General features: G+C 39.5%; 1 protein-coding gene across 10 annotated transcripts in view; it reads right to left on the bottom strand.

Annotated features, from left to right (window-relative positions):
• Positions 1 to 592: 592 nt before the first annotated feature.
• The window catches only part of kmr (kramer), a 50,731-nt gene continuing 28,920 nt past the window's right edge, over positions 593 to 22,403 (bottom strand). The window contains exons 1-13 of one of the 10 annotated variants that reach the window (XR_011033235.1): positions 19,843 to 20,221; positions 17,178 to 19,500; positions 15,094 to 16,183; positions 8,649 to 8,950; positions 8,381 to 8,518; positions 7,935 to 8,228; positions 7,638 to 7,877; positions 6,029 to 7,366; positions 5,787 to 5,969; positions 5,635 to 5,727; positions 5,451 to 5,568; positions 3,746 to 4,233; positions 2,407 to 2,606 (exon numbers count right to left, since the gene is read on the bottom strand). Coding sequence is in view for 7 of the 10 variants with exons in the window: in XM_068296044.1 (XP_068152145.1) it covers positions 9,802 to 13,667; positions 15,094 to 16,183; positions 17,178 to 19,500; positions 19,843 to 19,874 (7,311 nt within the window). In the remaining 3 variants the exon portion in view is untranslated. Of the gene's footprint in view, positions 2,607 to 3,745; positions 4,234 to 4,704; positions 5,043 to 5,450; positions 5,569 to 5,634; positions 5,728 to 5,786; positions 5,970 to 6,028; positions 7,367 to 7,637; positions 7,878 to 7,934; positions 8,229 to 8,380; positions 8,519 to 8,648; positions 8,951 to 9,730; positions 13,668 to 15,093; positions 16,184 to 17,177; positions 19,501 to 19,842; positions 20,234 to 22,403 lie in introns of those variants that run through there. The other 9 variants (XR_011033236.1, XM_068296047.1, XM_068296048.1 and 6 more) reach the window with 9 other exon arrangements.

Raw genomic sequence — 22,403 nt, forward strand, 5'->3', positions numbered from 1 at the left:
CATTTTGGCAACAAGAAAAAACACCTACACACAACATACACACTCACGTATGTACATACATGCGTGTGCCTTTAGCAGGTTGTTTGTCAATCCTAGTCATATTTATATAGTGCTTTGTATCTCACTTTAGCGGGATTGACTCTGCGGTTGCTTGGGGCACGTATTCATTGTGATTCATGCCCAGATTTTATATATGTATATTCCTCTTTCGTGTTTTCATCCAGCTCTTTTATTGTGTATAGACTTAACATTGATCTTGAATTTAGCTGGCAAATTGACGCACTTACCAGATGACCAGTTCCTGTTCCGCTATTGAGTAACAACCTTCAGTTGTAACTGAATAATAAGTAAACAGTGTGGATAATGAATTTAAATTTTCAACTATAATCTTTATTGATAACATTTTCTCATCTGTTCAATTTGATGCAGTTTTCTTTTCGTTTTCAACTCTTGCGTCATAATATGACTTATATATGTATATATGTATATATATATATTTATGATATATGCTATAAATATTTTTAGTGTGTGTGTGTGTTTGATATATATAGTTTTTTTTTTGTCTGGTTTTTTTTTTTTTTTTTTTGGGGGGGCGGGGCATATCTGTGCAATTTGCAATTCGATAACTTGTTAAGCTTGGCATTCTAGTTATTTATTATGTTTAATTTGTAGCGTTTTGTGCGTAAACTTAAAGAAAAAAATCCTTAAAATTTTCATCATAATTTCTTTTTACATCCATATAGCACCGCGAAATGTACAAACAATTTTAAGTTATTGTTAAAAATATATATACGTATAATATTTTAATTTAAAGGCTAAGCATTAAAATAATAAAACATATTAATTTTATAACAAACTAAAAAAGAACTTAAAGAAATATTTTTGTACACTTTGCATGGATTAGTTTATCTTTTTTTAAATTTCATTTTTTTTTTTTTTACTTTCCCATATATATATAACAGATTATCGTTGTGGTTTATGCATATAGTAGTAAGGTATAGTATGTATATTTAGATGTCTATGATTCTATGTAGATAATTTTTTTTGTATAATCTTATGCCACTTTTAATAACTTTTCAAGTTATATAGACATTAACTTTAACTAGCATTTGCATATAATTTCATTATTGACTTTGCATTGATCTTGTTGTTGTTATCTTCACTTTTATCCCGACTTTTTTCTTTGTCGATATTTATATAATTGCCTGCCTAATTGACCTACATATTTAAATCATTTTTTGCATGCTCGTTTATGTAATTGATTCTAATTGTATGTATTTATAATTAAAAATTAAAATATATATAGATATATGTATATGTCTGATATATGAATAGTATGTATTTATGTCCTTTAAATACAATTTCATTATATGTAGGTTTTAGCTTTTCTTCTCGCCGATTAATTGCAATAGGTAGGTACATTTTATTTTTTCGGGTAGTGTATTCGAGTAAGTGCAATTGATTCATTGTGTTTATTTTTCTATAGGAATAATCTTCATATCCTAAGATTCAGATACGTAGAAGCCTTAGCTGCTGTCTGTTAATTGAAATTTTTGTTGTTTAATAACAAAAAATAAAAACTTGTTCATATCAAATGCAATAATTGGCTCCAAAAATTGTTCAATTCTTATTGTTTGTTGGTTTGGTTTGTTTCCACGGCCAAATGCAATATTTAATAAATAATTTGTTTATTTATTTAAGAAGTCCGTTACAAAAAGTCTTTAAATTTAATTAATTTGCCATTTTTGCCTCTTTACTTATTTTTTTTTTTGTTGTTGTTGTCCTGCACAGAAACGTGATTTGACTTTAACATTTACACACACATATTTATCTTTTCTGGATTCTTTTGACTTAAAACTTGCCATAGTATCAGCTAAGTACTCATATACATACATATATAGTAAATATACATACATATATATATATATATATATATGTAGCTTTTAGTTTTTTAAACGCTCACTAATTAATATGTAATTGAAAATGTTTAACTGACATTTAACGCGTTTTACATTGATATGTTGCATCTTTGATTTCCATATAATGTATATGTGTATGTATGTATGTATATACATATATATATTGTGTGTATATTTGCATGCATATGTATAATTTACGTTTCAACAAGTATTTCCCTTTCCTTTAGCTCCACAAAAAATTCGTTAATTTTCCACTTACATACACATTTATCAATTACTTGCTCCTGTTTATCTTTTTTTTTAGTTTTTGGTTTTCTTTTTCTTATAATTCAGTCACATTAAGAATTGATACGATTTCGATTAAAAACAGTTTAGCAAATTTTTCTTTTGTTTTCTAGTTTTGATTCTGAAGATAAATGCAGCAGTTATTGTGCTAATTATTATTATTATTATTCATATTTTTGTAAACGCTCGTTCGGAGTTAATTTTTGTATTAGGTATTTAGTATTCAGTAGAGTCAAGTTTGATCGTATGCATTATTCTGGTTATTATTTAGTATTTAGCTGTAAAAATTGTCGCGTTGTTGATATAAAGGCAGTGAATCGCTTGGTGATTCCGATCGTCTTTCACGTTCCTCGTCATCGCTGCCCTGATTCGATTTGTCGGCCGCTTTGGACATGGCTTTCTCTATGATTGGTAATAAGTGAAGATGACACCGGTAAAGAAGAAGATGATGAAGAAAGAGCAGAAAAAGGAAGAAAAAAGAAAAGTTCATGTTAGTTCAACTTGCTTTTCACTCATTGCTTCATTTAGAATTGACCAAAAACCTTCCCAAGCGTGCTGTAAAAGTTTCTTTAGGGTACACAGAGAAACATTTTGAAAGTTACTATAAAAGTTGATGTGAATGGATGTTTGTTTGTATATTGTTCGGTATGTTGTTCTTGTTGTGTGTGTGTGCCTTGAGCTTATACTTACTCATCTTTTGAGCGTTTTTGGCGCTGCATTTTCGTTTTTTGACTGTGTTAGGCAAAGTTTAGTTTTACGCATTTTAGGCAGTGCAGCAGAATTTAGTTTCAAAACTTAACAAATCTGTCAAATTGAGCTATAAATTCATCCTAAGTATACCTATAGTATTTACTATAAAGTTTCCTGTTGCCTTTCTTTGGAGTTTAAGTGTATTTGAGTTACCTAGTGTTGATTGATTTATATAAATAAGAACAACACTCAAGCGCAGTCGTTTTGGAGCTTGATTGTTAAACCATTGTTAAACCATAAGGTAAACTGCAGCATAACCCATTTAAGGATTCAAAATCTCTTCTCAAGGGAACAAAATTTCTGAGGACTGTTGTTTTTTCTATAAAAATTAAATTGTGGTCTTAAAACTGTTGAAATATTTGCTGACCTGGTATAAATTTAACTCAGTTTACGTTATAAAACACAAAATTCTGTTATTTCGAATCTGTATACCTTGTCTGTCTTTAAGGCATAAGAAGCTATGCAAACTCTATTAATCTTTTCCAATATATATTGTGTCTTTAATACAATTTAAAGTGCTCTACTTTTGGTGTTCTGCTAAAATCATTTGTTTGACGTATTGTGAGTTTAAGGGTTTGTGTATTGAATGTGTGGGTATTAAAAGTTTGTTTTGTTTTGGAATTTGTTTAAGTGTTCAAGTGCAATTTGATATATTTAGACTTTTATAGATACAAGGCCGATTAGTTAGGGCCAATTGAAATTTTTGAAGCATAGTTTTGGGCGCAAGCTACATACATACAATACAGGATCATACGAATAGAGAAAAATTAAATAAAATAATGTGTACAAACCTTCACTTACGGATTCGTATGTCATTTATGCTTGTTCTTGTTCTTGTTGTTGTTGTTCTTGTTCATGTGCTTATTGTTGTTGTTCTTGTTGTGATTGCGTTGATGTTTATTTTGGTTTTTTCATATTATTCATTGTCGTTCAGTATTTTATGTGAGTTTATAGTGATTTGAGTGAGTTTAGCATGCTATAATCTCAATATCATTGCGTGTTTCTATTGCTGTGTTGATCTTGTTGTTGTTGTTATTGTATTTTAATGTTGGTTGATGTTGTTGTTGTTGTTGTTATTGTATATACGCAAGTGTGATCGCGAACCCATTTATCCAAATTTCTTGTTTATAATATTCAATATTCTTTTTCCAATAACAATGTGAGCAAAACAAAATGCATACAAAAAAAAAAAAAAAACTTTAAAAAAACACAAAAATTAAGGTGAACAAAAACAACATGACAGACTAATTAAACAATTAGTTGTGACTAGTGGGATTGCCTAGAAAAATGCAAGAAAATAAAAAGAAAACAATAAACATAAACACATAAATATAAATCAAACATAAATGTATGTAAAAACATATATATATTCACTAACATAACAATAAATTTGTTAATTGATATTAATAATTATAATTTATAGCTAAGTTTCCTATATTTCTTTATCTTTCTTTGCCTGAAAGTCTTTTTTTAGCTCGTGTGTTTCAATAAACTTAGAAATTTTATTTGATTCTGGGAGTAATTTTAAAAATCAAACATAGAAGGATTATTTTATTAATCAACACAGATTATTGTTTATTGATAGCTTTAGTTAAGTAATATGAACTTGTTAAAACGAAACATTATATATTTGCCTATTTTTAAAAGACAAGAGATTAACTCTCTAATAACCCATAAAAAAAAGTGAATAGAATTTTTCACGAGCTCTAAAAAGGCATTAAGTGAAAGACTAAAGTGAATTAAACCCCCCGTTTAAGAATAAGTTTGATATGTATTATTGCAATGTTATGAAATATACATACATAGATAAAGAATTTACATAAAAAGAAGATATGTAATGTATGTATATGAATGGGTAGGGTAAATGTATTTTTTAATTGCATGTATAGAGTGATTGTATGATTGACTGTGAAAAGTGTTGAATGTGTTTGTTTGTGATATGATATTTGAACGCCTTTGAATGAGGGAGATGAATCTAAATAGATGATGATCTTTGGTATCTTGGATGGATCTTATATTTTAAAGGGGGCGTAACACAATTTAGATATTAGATGGTATGGCTTATGATATGGATTTATCATTAATCATCTAGAAAATTAGAAAAAAGTCGAAAGAAGATATTATAGATTAGAAGAGCATAGAGTTGACAGTTGAGATAGAGAGTTAGGGAAAGAGCAGGGACAGAGTGATATAATGCTCTCTGGCATGATTTTGAATTACATTGAATAAACGCAGAGATTTTTACACATATATATATATATTGGTTAAAGTTAAATACATAAAGAAAATTCATATATAGATTGATGGGAAATAAAATGTTATGTTTTTGAAATAAAATAAAAAATTAACATTAAACATAAACTCAACTTTCAAGGCATTGCATCAACAGTTTGAATAATCGTTTAAAAAACTTTGAATATCAATTGGAACTGAACACAAGAGCTTATATAACTAAATTTAAAGACCTAAATGCATTGATGGTCAAACTCTACGTACCGGCTACAATTTTGCTGACTTGCATGACTTGTTGGGCAAGAATTTGATTAAGTTGCAGAAGATGTTCACGTTGTTTCTTCTCTGCATTCAATTTGCTGGGCGGCAGATGTTCATTCTCCTAAAGAACAGCAAGATGAATCATCAAATGCATATATAGTTTTTGGTATTATCTCTATAAACTTACATTGCTGCTAATGGGTGCCTCAGAGAGCATTTTCTTAATCGATTCAACCTTCTCCTGACGCCGTTTCTTTTCCTCTGGCGATAGTTCAGGCGTCTGTGAAAGATTTTGATTAAATAATGATCATCTCATTCTCATCTGTTGAAGAGACTTACTGTTTCTGGTATGTAACGCTCGGGTATAACAATTTTATTTGGAGCCAAAAGTAAGTTATCAATGGTATTTTCAGATATCTTTTCACCCTGACCCAGAGCCGAACGCACCACATCGGGAGCATTCATACGTGGACGCAATGCCACCTCCATATCAAGATCATCACGAGCCCTCCAATTAGTATTCTGTATAGATTTGAAAGTTATTATATGATTTAAGTATGAATAGTTATATTTATACTTACATTGCGATTCATATCATTCTCGGCCTGCACCTTTTCCATGGCCTTCTGATTGACATTGTTGGGCGCCGTGTAATGGCGACGTTTCTCCCGCGGAACTGCCCTTCGATGTTTGTGCTGAGGTGGCACTTTCTCCACAATCTTTTCGGTGTCTTCGGATGCCGAACCAGCAGACATTTCGTTTATAATCTGCCGTGCAGCCACACTCTGGAACACAGGCTCCGGACTAATGTCAGTCAAGCTCTTGTTAAGGCTCTGCAGAGATTCGGTCTTGGTGCGTAAAGCCACGCGGGCACTATCCCTGGAAGGATTGGCTTGCTGTTGCAGTTGCTTGGCAAAATAGGCATTAGCCAGGGGATTAAGATGTTCTCGTTGCTGTTGCTGATGCGGATGTTGATGATGGCCATTGCTTTGGGGGGCTGGCGGTGGAGGTGGTTGATGCTCATAGTTACTGTTCCGGTCATAGTCATAGCCGCCATTGTATGAACTGTGGCCGTTCTGTTTAATGGATCCATTCATATGCCGGCTATGCCTGGGCTTAGGTGGTTCGCTGTAATTGCGAGGCAAGGACTTGGAACGACTGTGATGTCCATTAGTCATTTGCTCCTGCAAGCTCTGGGCATACAGTTGTTGCTGTTGCTGTTGCTGCTGGGCATATTGCTCTTCCTCTAGTACCTGATCCAAATTCTGTGTGGAACTACTTAGACCACGTTCACTGCGATCCCGATGACGTCGCTCCGATTCTCGCTTAACAATGCGCACCGTTTTAATTTCCTGTTTCTCCAAGTTACTCAGATTGGCAAACGGATTGCTATCCAAGAAACCATCACTATCCACACCACTCATTTCCAGGGCATCGCTGCTGCCACCATTATAACGATTATAGTCACTCAACTTGGCCGAGCTGTTCGTGTCCACATACAATGGCGTCGATAGATTCAAAGTCGAATCATTCAAATGCTGGCGACTGCCACTGTGCTGCATATTCAAATCCAAATCGGTCTCTGTCCAGCTGGTGGAATTGCTGCGCTTCTTTAGACTGCCATTCGAGGTGGCAGCAGTCATTTCCTTATTGCCAATCTCTTGATACAAACGTGTCGAATTCTCGGTCAACTGACGGACAGCGGAACTCAGTTCATGTCTTTGGCGTTGCATATCGCCAACCAGGGATTGCACTCGTTCCAATTCCGATTGAAGGACAGCAGCCGTCTGATTGCCATTAAGATGCACAGCATCGTTATTCAATCCATTGCCTGTGGCCCGACTTGACTGCACTTTCTGGCGCAGCAATAACAACTCCTGCTCCAGGCGGCTATTACCAGCGACCGTTTGCTCTAGTTTCTGTAATGACAGGAGATTAAGTGTGTGTGTTCGAAGGAGCTTATCACCAAATCGTTGGCACATGCAGACGGCGTTTTAGTAAAAGTCTTTTGCATCTGAAGTTCAATCAAATTTGAATTGAATAATCACATAGCAGAGAATTCCGTTCAAATCGTATTTTATCTTGTATTCGAATTAGTTACAAAAGCAACATGCATAGCACAAGCGTTTAAATAGATAAGTACACATATTTTTGTTTATTTGTATTATGCAAAAAACTTTTACTAGGCACCTTAGCTACCTTTGAGTTCTCGGCCAACAATTGATGGACACGAGACAATTCACGTTCCAGTATATGCTGTTGCTTCTTGGCCGCCTCCATGGCCATGGGCGTGGCATTGTTGTCATGTATGCGTGCACGTAGACCACCAAGAGCACGCTCAAGATCCTCTTTATCACGTTGCAGGCTCTGCAAAGTGCCAGATTCCTCCTGCAGCAATTGATCCAATTGATAAAGCTCCTGAACCTTGGCCTAAATAGAGTTAAAGTTGATATTCAACTTATTTTATTTTTGAATTGAATTACGTACCTGAAGCTCCGATTGATTTGGACTGAGACGTTCCCATTGCTTTTGCTCTTCCTGCATCATTTGGCGTTCTTGCATGCGTTGATTGAACTCCAGACGATCTAAAGTGGCTGGCTGAGCTCTACCATTTGCATCGTTGCGATATAGAGAGCCCAATTTTACCATATTATCGACCAGATTAACCAATGGTTTGCTCTTCTCATACTGACGCTCTAGATCAAGCAAATGCTGCTTCAAATAATCCAAACGCTGTATACTTTCCGCACGAGTTAGACCCTCAGCACTGCGTAGGCGATTCTATGGCAAACAATTAGGATGATTGTTAAGTTAGTTCAAAAAAATGGCAAAGATTATTTAAGAAGCTTAAACTTAAATTAGTCACAGAACACCGACACCATAATTATTCGGATAAGCCAACAACCAAGAGACGAAAAACATGTTGTAACCACCTGAACATCATGAATATCACTGCAACACTGCTCAATGGCCCTGGCGGTTTGACTGCTCTGGCGACGCAATTGTATTAGCAGAAGTACCAACTCCTCGTGGGTGCGACTCAATAAATCACCAGCCGATACATCCAAGTTCTAAATTATGATGTGGGATAGTAGGTGGGTTTAAATATGATGCACTTAATTTGCCAACTTTCTTGCCCCACTGAACTGCAAATTTATTGTTGCCCCACTCTCCCCCAACTTGGTCGATTTTGGAACTTACCCTTATCTGAGAGCTGGTTTCACGTTCAAGCATATCGATTTCAGCACGACTTCCGGCACGACGAATGACAAATTGTTGCTGCTGCTGTGGTGTAGATGTGGCACCAATGGTGCCAGCTCCCTTGCCACCACCTGGACCATATTGGCCACGATCCGTTAGAATTGTGGCCTTGGCATATTTTGTCTCCACCGAACTGCCATAATATGGGGCAAAAGCCGACTCTTGTTGTGCATCAGAGGGATCCGGGATGACTGTGAGATTGCCCTTGGGCAAATTGTTCACGTTTTGCACCGAAATCGAAGCTGCAATTTTCAAAGGAAGTTTTTAATTAATAAATTGTTAAAAAAAAGAACGAGGGAAAACAAGAAATGGTTTCGAAATTGATTAAATGCGTGCGCGAAATATTGAAAAGAGAAGCCAATTAGTTCACAAAATAGTTTTTGTGTTTTGTTTTTGTTTCGATGTATATAATTTTCTGCATTAAGTCAAAAAAAAAAATAAAGGAATACTAGGGAAATTGTGCTCTACAAGAGATAAAAAATAGTCCTTGCTAGGCAGCTGCTGTTGGGAATTAAGCCCAAATAAGTATACTATAAAAATTTTTACTATACAGAGCATGTACGTGTTGAATGAATTGATGTTTGTATGTATATATATATGGGTGTGGGTGTGTGAATGTATGTTTATGTAGATGAAGAAGAGTGTGTAAATGTATGTGTGTGTGTGTGTGATAGAAATGGTGTGAGTTTTAATGGATATTTACAAGCGCATTAATTACTTAATGAGATGCATGATTGATAAAAAAATGTTTTAAAAATTTGCTTACCATTTGATTAATTAAACAAAACAATACAACAATAATGAGAATAACAACAACAACAATGACAATAACAAATATAACAATTAACAACAAACAAATTGAAGGCTCGTTCAGAAAATTCAACCCAAAAATAAAACTACTACGCAAAACAAAACAAGGTCAAGAAGGCCAAAACACATACAAACCAAACACACACACACAGACTGAGAGAACTAGTAACAGAAAATGTTAAACAAAGCCTTTCTCCTTTCTCAAATTTTTTTTTCTTGTTTGTGTTTTGTGCTTATGTGTGTGCTGGGTGAGTGTTTGTGTGTGCGAGTGAGTGTGTGCATCTCAGTTGTTGTTTGTCCGGGACTTTTGTATTTTGGCAACAGCCACAATGGGATTACCATTGACATCATCATTACTATTTTGATTATTTAATTGTTGAATGATGGAACGCACATTGCTCGTCAAGGGCAACACTGGACCACTTGAACCACTGGGAGTAGTCGCCGATTCCACACTGGGATTTGACTTCATTAGGCCACTTGACATGGCATCCCATTGTCTTATCGTCTCACGATCGAACTCATTCGATTTGTGTGACAAATTCGATGCAGTCTCTTCGCGCAACACCTCATAGACATCGGAATCGATTTGTTGTTCATTGTGATCAATTGTTAGATTTGAACTATTGGCAAGTAATTGTACATAGACATCATGCTCATTGCTAATAGCCATGGCCGTATCTAATTGCGCCTGTTGACGCTGTGGCTTGAGGCTGTCATTAACATAGGTCACCTCACGACTGAGTTTGGTTTTCGGGGTACTGGTGATTGGTTGGTGTACTGGGGCCGGGGCTGTGATACGATCGAGATCATCGAGGGAGCGAGCATGACGCTGTGAGACACGACGTAAACTCTCGCGCCATAGTGTGTCCTCCTCCCAGAGCAGTTCGCCACCTAGAACTGAAATTTGACTGGTATTAATGCTTGTGGCACTTGGTCTAGCCTCTCTTGTCACCTCTCTCTTATCACTTTCAGTACCAACACCACCAACAACAACATCGCCATCATCATTATCATCATCCATATTATCATCTTCACCAACATCTCTAACATTACGATGATGTTCATCCAAACGACTACCACCAATCAGTTTACGGGCGAGATTTGTGTTTTTAGTAGTAGTAGTTGTGAGAAATGAATGTGCTTGGTTTAGTGAATGCCCATTTCCGCTGCCACTGCCGTTGCCACTGCCGCTTCCGTTTCCGTTGCTGCTCTGTGGCAACTCTGGCAATACGGCATCGACAATCTGCATATTGTTCAATTTATGTTGCACTTGACCCGCTTTTAAATTTTTATTGCTGCTATAGCTAAGTTTCTCATTGTTGGCCTTGACAGTATACAGATTCTTGCTATCAATGGCCTGATCCTTGTCCACCAATGCATCCATATTGAACTGATGCTCCAACCGTTCGATGGGATTGTGTATGTGGGCAATATTAAGACCCAGAGCATGAATATCCCTCTGGTTATTGAGTGGCGGAAGTGCTGGCAATTCAGAATAATAATACGGAGCGGACTGAGTGGATATATTGCTATTGTTTCGACTATGCGATGGTGTGAGATAAGCGGCGGATGCAACTGCTGCTGCTGCTGCTGCCGCTGCAGCATTGGCCGACTTCTCACCCAATTGCTGGATGGAGTCAGTGGACGACAGAAAGTGTATATTCCCATAGAAATGCTGTTCTCCATCGCCGCCATCATCATTGCGGAATGTTTTCGGTGGCTTTATCAAATTTGTTAGTATATCCGCACCAGCTGCGGCATTGGAATCGTTCAGAAGATGGCTAGTCGGTGTCACCTGGCCCCCGGTATGCTGATAGGGTAAGAGATCACTGCCCTGCAAATGACTCAGATATGTGTCCAATTCCTGACTGCTTAGGGTTTCTTCGAATTGCTCACTCAACGATTCAATTTCACTTATCGATTCCTGGGAGAGAGGACGACGAGAACGTTGTCGTTCCAGCTCTGAATCGGAACGCTGACGAAATTCCACAGATTCACTTTCACTGCTATCGCCGACAACATAGCGCAAAGGCAACGAATTATTGCTGGGACAACGCGCCGGTGATGGACGCAACTGTCCACGCCTTTGATAGATATCCAAATCCGATGACGTACGCGATGAACTATTATCCGTCTGGCAGCCACTGTAATTCGAGTCGGAAAGGGTGCGTGCGTGATGTTGTTGTAGCATAAGTGTGGGTGTGGTCGTTGTCGAACTCATCCCCGACGGTCTAGACTGGGTTGGGCCACGCGCCTTGGCAAAATGATCCGGCAGGGACAGCCGGCTGCTTTGCAATTGGGTAGAGCTGGCATCGTGTTTGGCATGCAAATTCAGGGATGTGTTGCTCGCATGCATCTTGGGCAGCTGTTCGTATGACAAATGAACCTTGCTATCACGTCGCTTCACTGTGTCATAATGCTCTGACGAGAATATCTCCTCGGTGGTCTTTAGCTCCTCCATGGGCGGTGGTGAATCCGGAATAGGTGGCGGTGGCAAAATCTCACTATCCGAACTCTCAGCATAGTTATTCAATGGGGTCGATGCTCCAAGATAATATGAGGCTGGTCTAAAGGTATCTGATAAACTAAATCGTGAACGAGATCTTAATTTCTTGGCCTCCAATTGCTGTTTACTGCTTTCATCGTCTGCATCATCGGAACTATCGCTGGCCAAGGCGAAGGCACTTTTGGCTGGCTTAAGGATATCAGGCATATCCTTACCCTGCCTTTTCTTGGACTTTTTCTTTAGAGTCTCAGCACCGGGATGGTTGGGTTTCTTGCCCTTCTTTAGGGTTGATCTACCCGAGGAACAGTGGGCTTCTTCGGCTGCTGTTGTTGCCTTCACGCCAGACAATTCCATATAGACGGGTTCCGTCTTGGTGGTCAAAAGTTTCATGCTGTTGGCCACTGTGGCAATGCACATGATCTCATAATTACTTTTGTTATCCTCATCCATAATACCCTTAGTCATTTCTACATAATGATTCTCGTCTTCCACCGGCTGCTCATTGTTATAGCTCTCATGGGTGGCAACTAAACTTAAAGTTCCTGATTGGCCCAATTCCACTTTTTTGGGTGTCATGGGCAGATAATGACTCTCATCGAATTGCTGATCGGTGGGTGTAATGGGCTCGTTTACATAGATTTGCTGCAATTCCTTGTCACTAGGAAAATTGGCATTTGCCTTGCTATTCGATTCAATCTCTTCATCGTCATCATCATCAACCTGAGCCAAAGCTTCATCAATATCATCATCTGTGTATTCTTCACAGGCTGTACTTTCATCATCATCATCTTCATCATCATTATCAGTATTCATTTCATTCCGTTCTTGCATTGGCCCTTCTGCATTATGCTCTGTAACTTCTCCTAGACCAGGTTTGGTTTCAGACGTTGGCGTTAAATCCTCTTCCGCATGTTGGTCCTTCTCCTTCTCCCTTTCCATCTCCATTTCCATCTCTTTCATCGTCTCCTTTTGTTGCTGCTCTTTGAAAAGCTTTAGCTGCATCAGCATGGGCGTCTCATCGGCATCATTAATCGCAGCGCTATCCTGTTTCTCCTCCGCCTTTGTTTGTCCCTTTCCCTGTAACTGCATCCCAGCTGCTTTGCCAAATTCCATGTTCTCATAGTTACCCGTACTACTGGAGCTTCTGCTGACCAGCTTATTGTTGTATACGGGCACATAATTGGCATTCTGTGGAGATTTTGGTGCTGTTTTCTTTGGCAAAATGGGAACATTCTCTACCTCCTCTTGCTGCTCCTGCTCCTGCAACTTGTCTTCATCTTTACATTTCTCATCCGCCTGTCCACCAACTAATGGCAATTGCAGCTTCAATTTAGGTCTCTCATGAGCCTGTTTCGGTTGCACCTGAATGATGGGCACTCTATGGCCCTCATGCACTTTCAATATGGGTTTCAATGGAGGTCTCACTTTAAATTTTGTGGGTGAACTTAAATTTAAATTTGAATTATTGCTATTGTTGCTTGCTAATATTTTTGTTGTTGCTATTGTTGTTGCTGTTGCAATTGTTGTTGCAGTGCTTTGTGTACTAGTACTAGTAGGAGTAGTAGTTGTGGTTGTTGTTGTTGCATTTCTTGTTGACCTTCCTGCCGTCGCACTATACAAGTTATCATCCACAGGCCCAGCTGCGTTTTGTGTGATTTGTATTTTTGCATTTTTCGATTTACAACATTTACATTATATAAACAAACAAACAAAAAAAAACCGTGTAAACAATATTTATATATTTTATATATGAAAAAGAAGAAATATAAAAAAACATATTTTTGATTTGTTTATTTTCTGTGTATGCATTAAACAAAACAAAAGAAAACAAAATCAATTAAAATTGGGCCTCTGAACCCATTTTAAAAATTGAAATTGAGTTGGTTTTTAATTGTTTTATTGATACGTTTTGAGTTTTTTTATTTTTTTATTTTTTTGTGGGTTTTAGTGCAAAGTTTACAGCGGCTTTTAGTAGAAGAAATACCAAACACCCAAAGAGAATTGATGATTTGAAATTTACAATAAATAGGAAAAAGTAATAGTTATTTTTGTTGAACCCTTTTGTAAAGACTAAACCCATGAAATAGATAGATAGAGAGTAGACTAGTTTGGAAACTATTTGTTTAAATAATAAGCAAATAAAATATGTAGGTATATATGAAAACGTTTTCTGGGTCCTGCAATACATACATATACATACATATATACAGAGTTAGCCTACATTTTTGCGGCCTTCCATGGCCTGATTTCAATAAAAAGTAATCGTTATCCTTTAGAATTGAAAACTGTTTTTTTGTTTTTTGTACGCGTGTGGCGGCAGGAAGGTTTTTGTTTTCTGTTTTTATCTATTTTAATTTCTGTGTTGATTTGATTTTAGTTTAAATAAATTGAATAGTTTAAATAACTAACTACAAAAAAGGAATCTTTGTTGGTTTTAGTATATGTATAATACGTAAATAATGAATCAAGTTCTGTTAATATACAAGCCAAGGGAATATGTTAAGTTTAGTAGCAAGTGAGTGGGAAATTAAACTACTTTTAAGATGGATTTAAGTTGCGTTTAATGAAAAACTAAAACGACAATCAACAGCAGCTGCGGCAGCTCTAACTAAAAGTATGTATTTTCTACGGGCACAAAAAGTTTCCAGGGAAACGCAAAACAAAAAATAAAAGGAAGAGGAGGAAAAAAAACAACTACAAAGTGATACGATACGATACTGAAGGCCTTTTTGCCTAGGGGCAACTAGTGCAGCATGCAACTGAAAGTAAAGCCAAAGAGCAAATAAAAGTAAAAGTACAAAGAGCGTACACACAGCAAAAGAAAAACCTAGGAAACAAGAAAATGAAATGCGGCACAGCAGAGCACACACACACACAGAGTTAGGAAAAGCTACACACAACACAGAGATACAGATACGCTTAAAGGAGGCAGTTACTATGACAGAGTAAGAAGGATACAAGATAGAATGAAAGTGAGCTCAATGACAGCGACAACGAGATATTAAAGATAGTTCAAGCAAAGCATAATAAGGAGGGAATTACATGGAGTGTATTGGTGAGACTTACCCTCATCATCCGAGGAGTAGTTATTATATGCAACTCCACCCGGTCCAACATTCGCCTGGCTATCCGATCGTGATCTCTGTATGCCGCTGGCTGCCCCAGCCGCTGAGCCATTGCCATGGCCATTGCCGACTAAACCAGTTTTACCCGCTTGGGGGCCGTAACGCGCCCCACTGGCCACAGCTGTGGATGCAAGGAGTATATTGGGATTACTGCCCAGCTTGGACATGGCCGACATATTGCTGCCGCCTTGTTGGATGCCCTTGCGAGTCAATGGACTCTGCAACATGCGTTGCTTCCATTCGAGTAAACGCTTCATGGACTCCTCCCGCTTGCGTTCACCATCCTGTGCATGTTGTGGTGATGCCGATGCCGAGACTGGAGCTCCTGATGTAGGCGAGGTTGTGGCCGAATTGGAGGCTGAATAGCCATCATCTAGGCCGCCATTGCGTTTCGGCAAACGGGCACTGGCCGATCGCAAAAACTGTTCATTCTTGCTGATAATCTCCTGTGTGGACATTGAGGGCGGGAAAATGGAGCCCGGATGCACATTTAGGGGCGGCAAATCCTCTACTTCATGCGGCATATGTCCATGCATGGAGGCCGAACGTCCAGAAGCGATTCCCTGGCTGGCTGAACGACTCATTCGAGGCATGCTGCTGGCCGCACTGCCCTGAGCCTGTGCCTCGGCCAGTAGCTCCTGCCGTTTGTAGGCCCTCTCATAGGGATTTTCATAGCCAATGGTGTGAACACCGCTGGCAATTTCCCCGCCGGCTGTCCGGTAATTGCCTGCCTGCTGCGGCTGAGCTCCACTCTGCAAATAGAGTGCACTCTTGCGCATCTTGTCCGCATAGCTGGCCTCCGAATAGTAAAAGCTATCCGGCGTCCGATTGATATCCAAGCTGGACTTTGGTCGCGGAGCACGTCCATTCTCATGTTTATTATTGTGAGCCGCTGCAGCCGCAGCCGCAGCTGCCGCAGCCTCGGCCCGAGCCTCATACTCCAGAAAGTCGGCAGAGTGCGGACGCACAATGGCCGCCGCTGTACGAGCACGCAAATCCAAATTATTGATTAGTTGATCGGCAGCCGAGGTCTGTAAATAAAAAAATGAGCGAAAAGAAGGGTTAGTCAGCAATTTGGAAAGCAGTTAAAACTCATGTTGTTGGCGTGCATTTTAAACTGGGGAAATTGGCTGGCTTGGCCCATAACTTGTTCGACACTTGGCAGGACCCGCCACAGCTGGCGGGCACAAGGCACCGCCTCACGTAGCCAAGGCACATAAATCATGCACGCGACTCATTTCCTGCTCTGACCCACTAAAGCAGCTGCTCCTTTGGCAGAGCTGGCCCCAAAAAGGTTGAGCAGACCCATAAAGTTGCATTTTGCAAGCGAGTGCAGCACAAAAGCCTGCAATTTAGTCAACCCACTGACACACTAAAGTCCAATTAAAGTCCGCCAACTAAGCGACGTTTGCATTAAGGGGGAGCAGTTGATGGCTCCCATTTGAAAAATGAAAGTTTAACTTACTGAATAATGATATAGAGATAGTACATGCTGATCAGTAGATAATGGAATTAACCTATTGGTCTGAATAGAACTAAAATTTGATTTATGCAAAAGTTATTTCAACTGAATGTAGACGAAAACGTCTTTGATCAATGCTGAATACAAGTTTAATTCGTGGGGGGTAAAAAATAGGTCAACTGGGGTGGTAGAAATCGGTGGAAACTTATTTTATCCAGTTGCTTCTTCGAGCAACATTTAACTTTTTCCTTTTTATTAGCTGCACTCAATTTGCTGCAATCAGAAGGCATCAAGTGCCTTGCAGATGATTTGTTGGGCTGACCTTCGCTCTGCGACGATGATGATGATGCCGAGAGGAAAAAAAAATAGATAGGGTGGCCAGTGGGTGGTGGATGGTGTCATAAAGTAGCAATGCCAAGTGGCAGGTCATCATCAGTGAGCGCTTTCGTGCTTGTGTGTGCCTTTGATTGCCTTGGAGAATTACATTCACTATTTGTGCTATCTCTCTTTTTTCTCTGCCCAATCCCATTCCCATTGCCACCCAATTTTATTCGTAGACTTACCTCCAAGTGATTGGGCGTATAGCGTTGGGGCATGGCCGGCAAATGTTTACTGCCATCATAGCTGGGCGGACTGAGTGGCCGACGATAGCTGGCCGCCTCTTGGAGCAATGCCTCTTGCGCGGACATGGGTATGGCACCGCCAGCTGCCGCCAATTGAGACATATTGTAGATATCCTCGTAGTCGGCAGCAGCTGCAGCAGCAGCGGCAAACATCCTCTGCTGTTTTGATCGTCCATAAGCATCGGGAGTGCGTCGTTCGGCCTGCAAAAGCTGTTGGGGAGTGGGATAGCCACCACTGGAATTGCCCCGTTGCATCATCTTGGCCATATATAGATCCCTTTCGCCATAGATTTCCTCGACAGCTCGTTGTTGCTGCAGCCGTGCTATTTGCTCCTCCATATCGATCTGTTGCTGCTGGAATTGTGCCTCCAAATGGTCGAGATTGTATTGCTGTTGCGCCTGTTGTAGCTGTAGGGCGGAGGTTATCTGACCTGTTCTTGTGTCGTAGATGGCATGATGTTGTTGTGGTTGCTGTTGTTGTTGCTGTTGAGATCGTTGCTGTTGTTGGTAGATTGACTGTGCTGGCGTCATCATATGCCGGCTAGAGTGTTGTTGCTGTTGTTCGTTGTGTTCGGGTGATGGGGAAGAGTAACCACCATCATTGATGCGTCGCGGCTTGGGTGGAGCATTTGCATACAATGGTTGAGCACCGCCACCATTGCCGCTGGTGGTGCCACCGGCATTATCCGAAGATGGCGTTGGCTGTCCCTTGCTAGGCTGCGATTGCAATGTGTGTATGCCCGAGTCCGAATTCTCTCCACTATGATTTAGAGATGAACTCACACTTGGCTCTGATTCACCACTGCTAGGAGCCTGCATCAGACTGGCCGCCGCCAGAGCTCTAACCCACTGCATCATGGCCTCCGCATTGTCTGCTGCCAGCCAATAGGTTCTCATATTCTGATGTTCGCACTTGAAGGCGAACTTGCGATAGATTTTATCCTCAGGCAAACAGGCGGACACCCGATACGATGGCAAAAGCACCGAACCCAACAATTTCTCCTCCTCGGGACCCTTGTAATAGTAGAGACAGTACTCGGCCAGGACAAACCAACGTTTGCGCCACACCTTTAGGCCATCGGATCCCTGCTTGTGCAGCCAACCGGACAGAGTAACAGGCGAAGTAGGTGGCCGTTTGGTTATGGGCGATTTCAGGGCCTGTATGGATCCGGCGCTCTTCTTGCGATCGAGTGGCGCATGACTGGGACTCTTGGTGGAATTGGATGTCGAAGAGGATTCCTCCGAGCTGGGTGTAGCCTTGGGCTTAACGGCCGATATTTGAGTTTGGCAGGCTTGATTAACCACATGACCAGGATGATTCTGTTGTATGTAGACGGGTCCGTGTTCGCTTCCAGGCGTTTGTTGGTCTGCCTTATGACGATGTTGCAATTGTTGCTGTTGCTGCTGCTGTTGTTGCTGTTGCAATTGTTGTTGATGTTGCAGTTGTTGTTGTTGCTGCTGCAATTGCAGTTGCTGTGCATATAACTCTTGATAATGCTTAGGCATCTGCTGTTGCAATTTCAATGGGCCCTGGGCTGGTTGATATTGATTTTGTATATTGAGAGAGGAAGGTGGAGCTCTCTGTTGCTGTTGTTGTTGTTGATGTTGCTGCTGCTGCTGTTGCTGTTGCTGCTGGAGGGTAATATTGGACACCATGCTTGATGATTGACTCATCTGATAATGATTTGTTGGCGGATTCATTGCCTGACGCATGGCAAATGTCCTCTGCTGTTGTTGAGCCGCCTCACTTTGTGTGGCAATTTGCGCCTGAATTTTAGCATGTTGCAACTGCTGATACTGTGCTTGCAACGCCGATATCGGATGATGTCCGGCTGTGGCATTGCTGGCCTGCAGACGTCCAGCTGCCGCCAGATAAGTTCGCTCTGTAGGCGACTGATAGATTTGATCGCCAGCTCCTCCACTGCTTGAGTATGATTGATGATATGGTGAACTGTGCGAACTGCTCGAATTGCCACCGCCATGGCCACCATGCTTCAGTAAGCCATGATGCTTGCCCTGCGGTTGCATATCAATCGGCGAGAGGGCACCGCCACTAGAACTAGTCGCTGTTGGGGATTGTTGATACAGTCCTTGCTGATAGGCTGCGGCCACTGCCGACGATTGAGTGCGATAGTCAATGAGATTAGTTTGATACGCCAGCGGCAGCTTTTTTTGTTGCTGGGCCAAGGCAGCTGCCTCTTGCAACTGTTGCAGCTTTTTGGGGTCCATAGTGCCGGCTGTGAAGAGTGGTGGAGCTTCCAACCTGCAAAGTACACAAAAAGCAAAGGAAATCAATGAGAACGTTGCAATCGTAGATTTAATTAGCTTAATTCAATTGCGTGACCGTAAGCCCCTTTATGCAAGGCCTTTCAATTTCACGAGCCTCTGGATGCCCAGAACGGAAGGGCCACGTTGTCAACTGTCGTCGGTCGATGGATGGATGGATAGATGCACTGGCTCACGGCTTAATTGACCATAATTGATTAACTGCCTGCGCTGTGGCCTACAGACTTACTATACTACATACATGCACACATCGACCGACCTCGCATTGCAATTTTTTGGATCACAGACATTCTGTCCCCGATTTTCAGTAGATACTCACCAGTCCCATAGCTGATAAATGCAGCCAAACATTTTTCCACCTTTTGCCTTGCAGCTCCACTAATTAATTAATAATTTAATTGGGCTTATTTCAGCCTTAATTCAATTGCACTAAATTTGTTTTTTTTATTATTATTATGATGATTTGCTGATTGTGTTTGCTTGTTGTAATGGATTTTCATTTGATTATTTGTTTGGGTGCAAAAACTCAATTATATTTTACACTTTTCACTCACTTCGCTTTACCCAATTGAAATGTGGCTAGAGAGTCTTTTTGTTTTCGGTTTGCTTTTAGCGTGATATGTGAGTTTGTGTGTCTCCCCGCGCTCACTCTCTGTCTCTCTCTCTCTCTATGGGGTGAAAAAAATGCGGCCGCCTAGATTGCAATGAAATTGTGTGTGAATGGGTCTATTTTTATTGAAGGGGACCGCAGATTTATTCGTCGGCAATTGCCAAAAACAAGAAGCGCAAACGGCGATGGTCAAAGAGAAAAGAATTATAGAAAAAAATCTGATTTCATTAACACAGAGAAGGTATATTAGCTTTAATCAGAAGTTTAGGGAAAGTATCTGTTAACACGTTTCTTCAAAATAGTTTAAGAAAAAGTGCCTCCTAACTATTAAATTCAATTTCAATTTCCACAAACAAAGATTCTGATAATTGCTAACAAGAATATAAAAGAGTAGATCAAATTCGGCGAGGTTGAAGCTTGATTGGTCCTTTGATTTTAACTATTTATCTGCCCAAGGGAAATTTTTCAATTTAAATCAATATTGAAAGGGCTTTTTAATCACGTTGAATCTATCAGAAATATGTATTCTGTTATGTTTAAAAGAATACAAAACAAATGCGCAACATTTTTTTTCCATTTTATTGATTGAAACATTTGTGGAATTTACAATCAACTTTTTAAATTAAAAAACAAATACAATTTATCTACCACGTTGACTTAGAGAAATCAATGAGAAAGCATTTTTATAGATAAATCTCTGATAAAGATTAAACTGATAATCAAAGAATAATAAAATTCTCATAAAATAAACAAATTGTAAGCCATTATAGTCACTTTCATTACAATCGAAATTCCATTGAATTGAATAATTGCTATAGACAGATATCCCGTCAGCCAAAACCGAGACACTGACCACATAAGTTTAATGCACACACCCGAACAGACAGATGCAGGTGAAAATAAATATAAATTTCCTTTAGTATTAACAATTTGTATGTTGATTTAAATGAAAATGTCATTGCCGATAAGCATGTTATCGATTGCGGAATATTTAAATGCAATTGAAAATGAATGCCAGTTTTTGGTTATGCATTTAATTCTATTGAAATGAAAAGTCATCTAGTGGTTGTGCATAATTTATGTATACAAATACAACCATATATACAAATACAACATATCCATATACCTATATTAAATGTATGTACATGCACATACAAATGATGTGGTGAGGGCAATTAGCTTGGTAGTTTGTATACTTTTTTTGATTATTTCTTCACATGAATTATGGATTATATTGATTTAAGATTCAGCTTTAAGCTCGGCAAAAATATGTTGCCTATTCTGAGGGATAAGTAACAGGAAATGGCATTAAATATATCTGAATAAATGGCAGATACATATATACGTATATAGGTATATTATCCTGAATATGGCACTCCTTTTCTAACTAAAGGCAACAATAAAACTTTGCTGTTTCAACGACGTTCGAGCATTAAAAGCAAAGTCCTGTTGAAAATGTTGCGCAATAAATAAACAATTGATCCGGGCATTAACATCCATGTCTACGTATGTGTTTGTGTGTGTGTGTGAGCTTGTGTATGAGCTATGCTGGCTAAGCTGAGTGCCAAAATGTACCATTTGTTGTTGATGTCGCTTAAGGGCCAACTTGGCCTGACCTAGCCTATTCCATTCTGGCCTTTCCTGGCCATTTTACGCTACAATCAACTCTGGCCAAACAATTTTATAATTGCCTTCAAGCCGAGCCACAATTTGTATGGCTTTCAATTAACGCCGACGATAGCAAAGTAGCAACAGCGGCAAACGGCCGAAGCAATAACCAAAAGCACAATCGTTGAAAGTAAAAGACATGGCCGAAAGCAAAACGCACAATAAAATATTGGCAACTGAACAACAATATAAAATCAATACCGATTAAACATGCTACAAGCCATGCCAAGTCTGCAGCCAGGACTCGTCTTCGAAGCTGGTTGTCTGGCTGGCTGTCTTTTAGCCATGGTTTTTATTTATTTAAGCGGCAAATGAATGGTTGGAGGCGTGGGTGTGGTTAAAAAAAAATGGCATGGGTAAATGGGTAAATGAGGTGGTTCAGCTGTGCAGCTCCTTTGCATAGTTGTATCGTTATGGTTTTTCATGCAATATTTACATACATTCCCATATCCGTTGTTCCTTCTTTGCCCCATAGAGAGTCTCATGCCAATATGGGAATGAGAAATTGCCGCGAAAATAATTCATGTACACAATAACGAGTACGACGAGCGAGAAACAGCAGCAGCAAACGAGTGCCAAAAAAATAAATATACATACATATG

This window comes from Drosophila tropicalis, unplaced genomic scaffold, assembly GCF_018151085.1.
Source record: "Drosophila tropicalis isolate 14030-0801.00 unplaced genomic scaffold, ASM1815108v1 contig_859, whole genome shotgun sequence".
NCBI lineage: Eukaryota > Metazoa > Arthropoda > Insecta > Diptera > Drosophilidae > Drosophila > Drosophila tropicalis.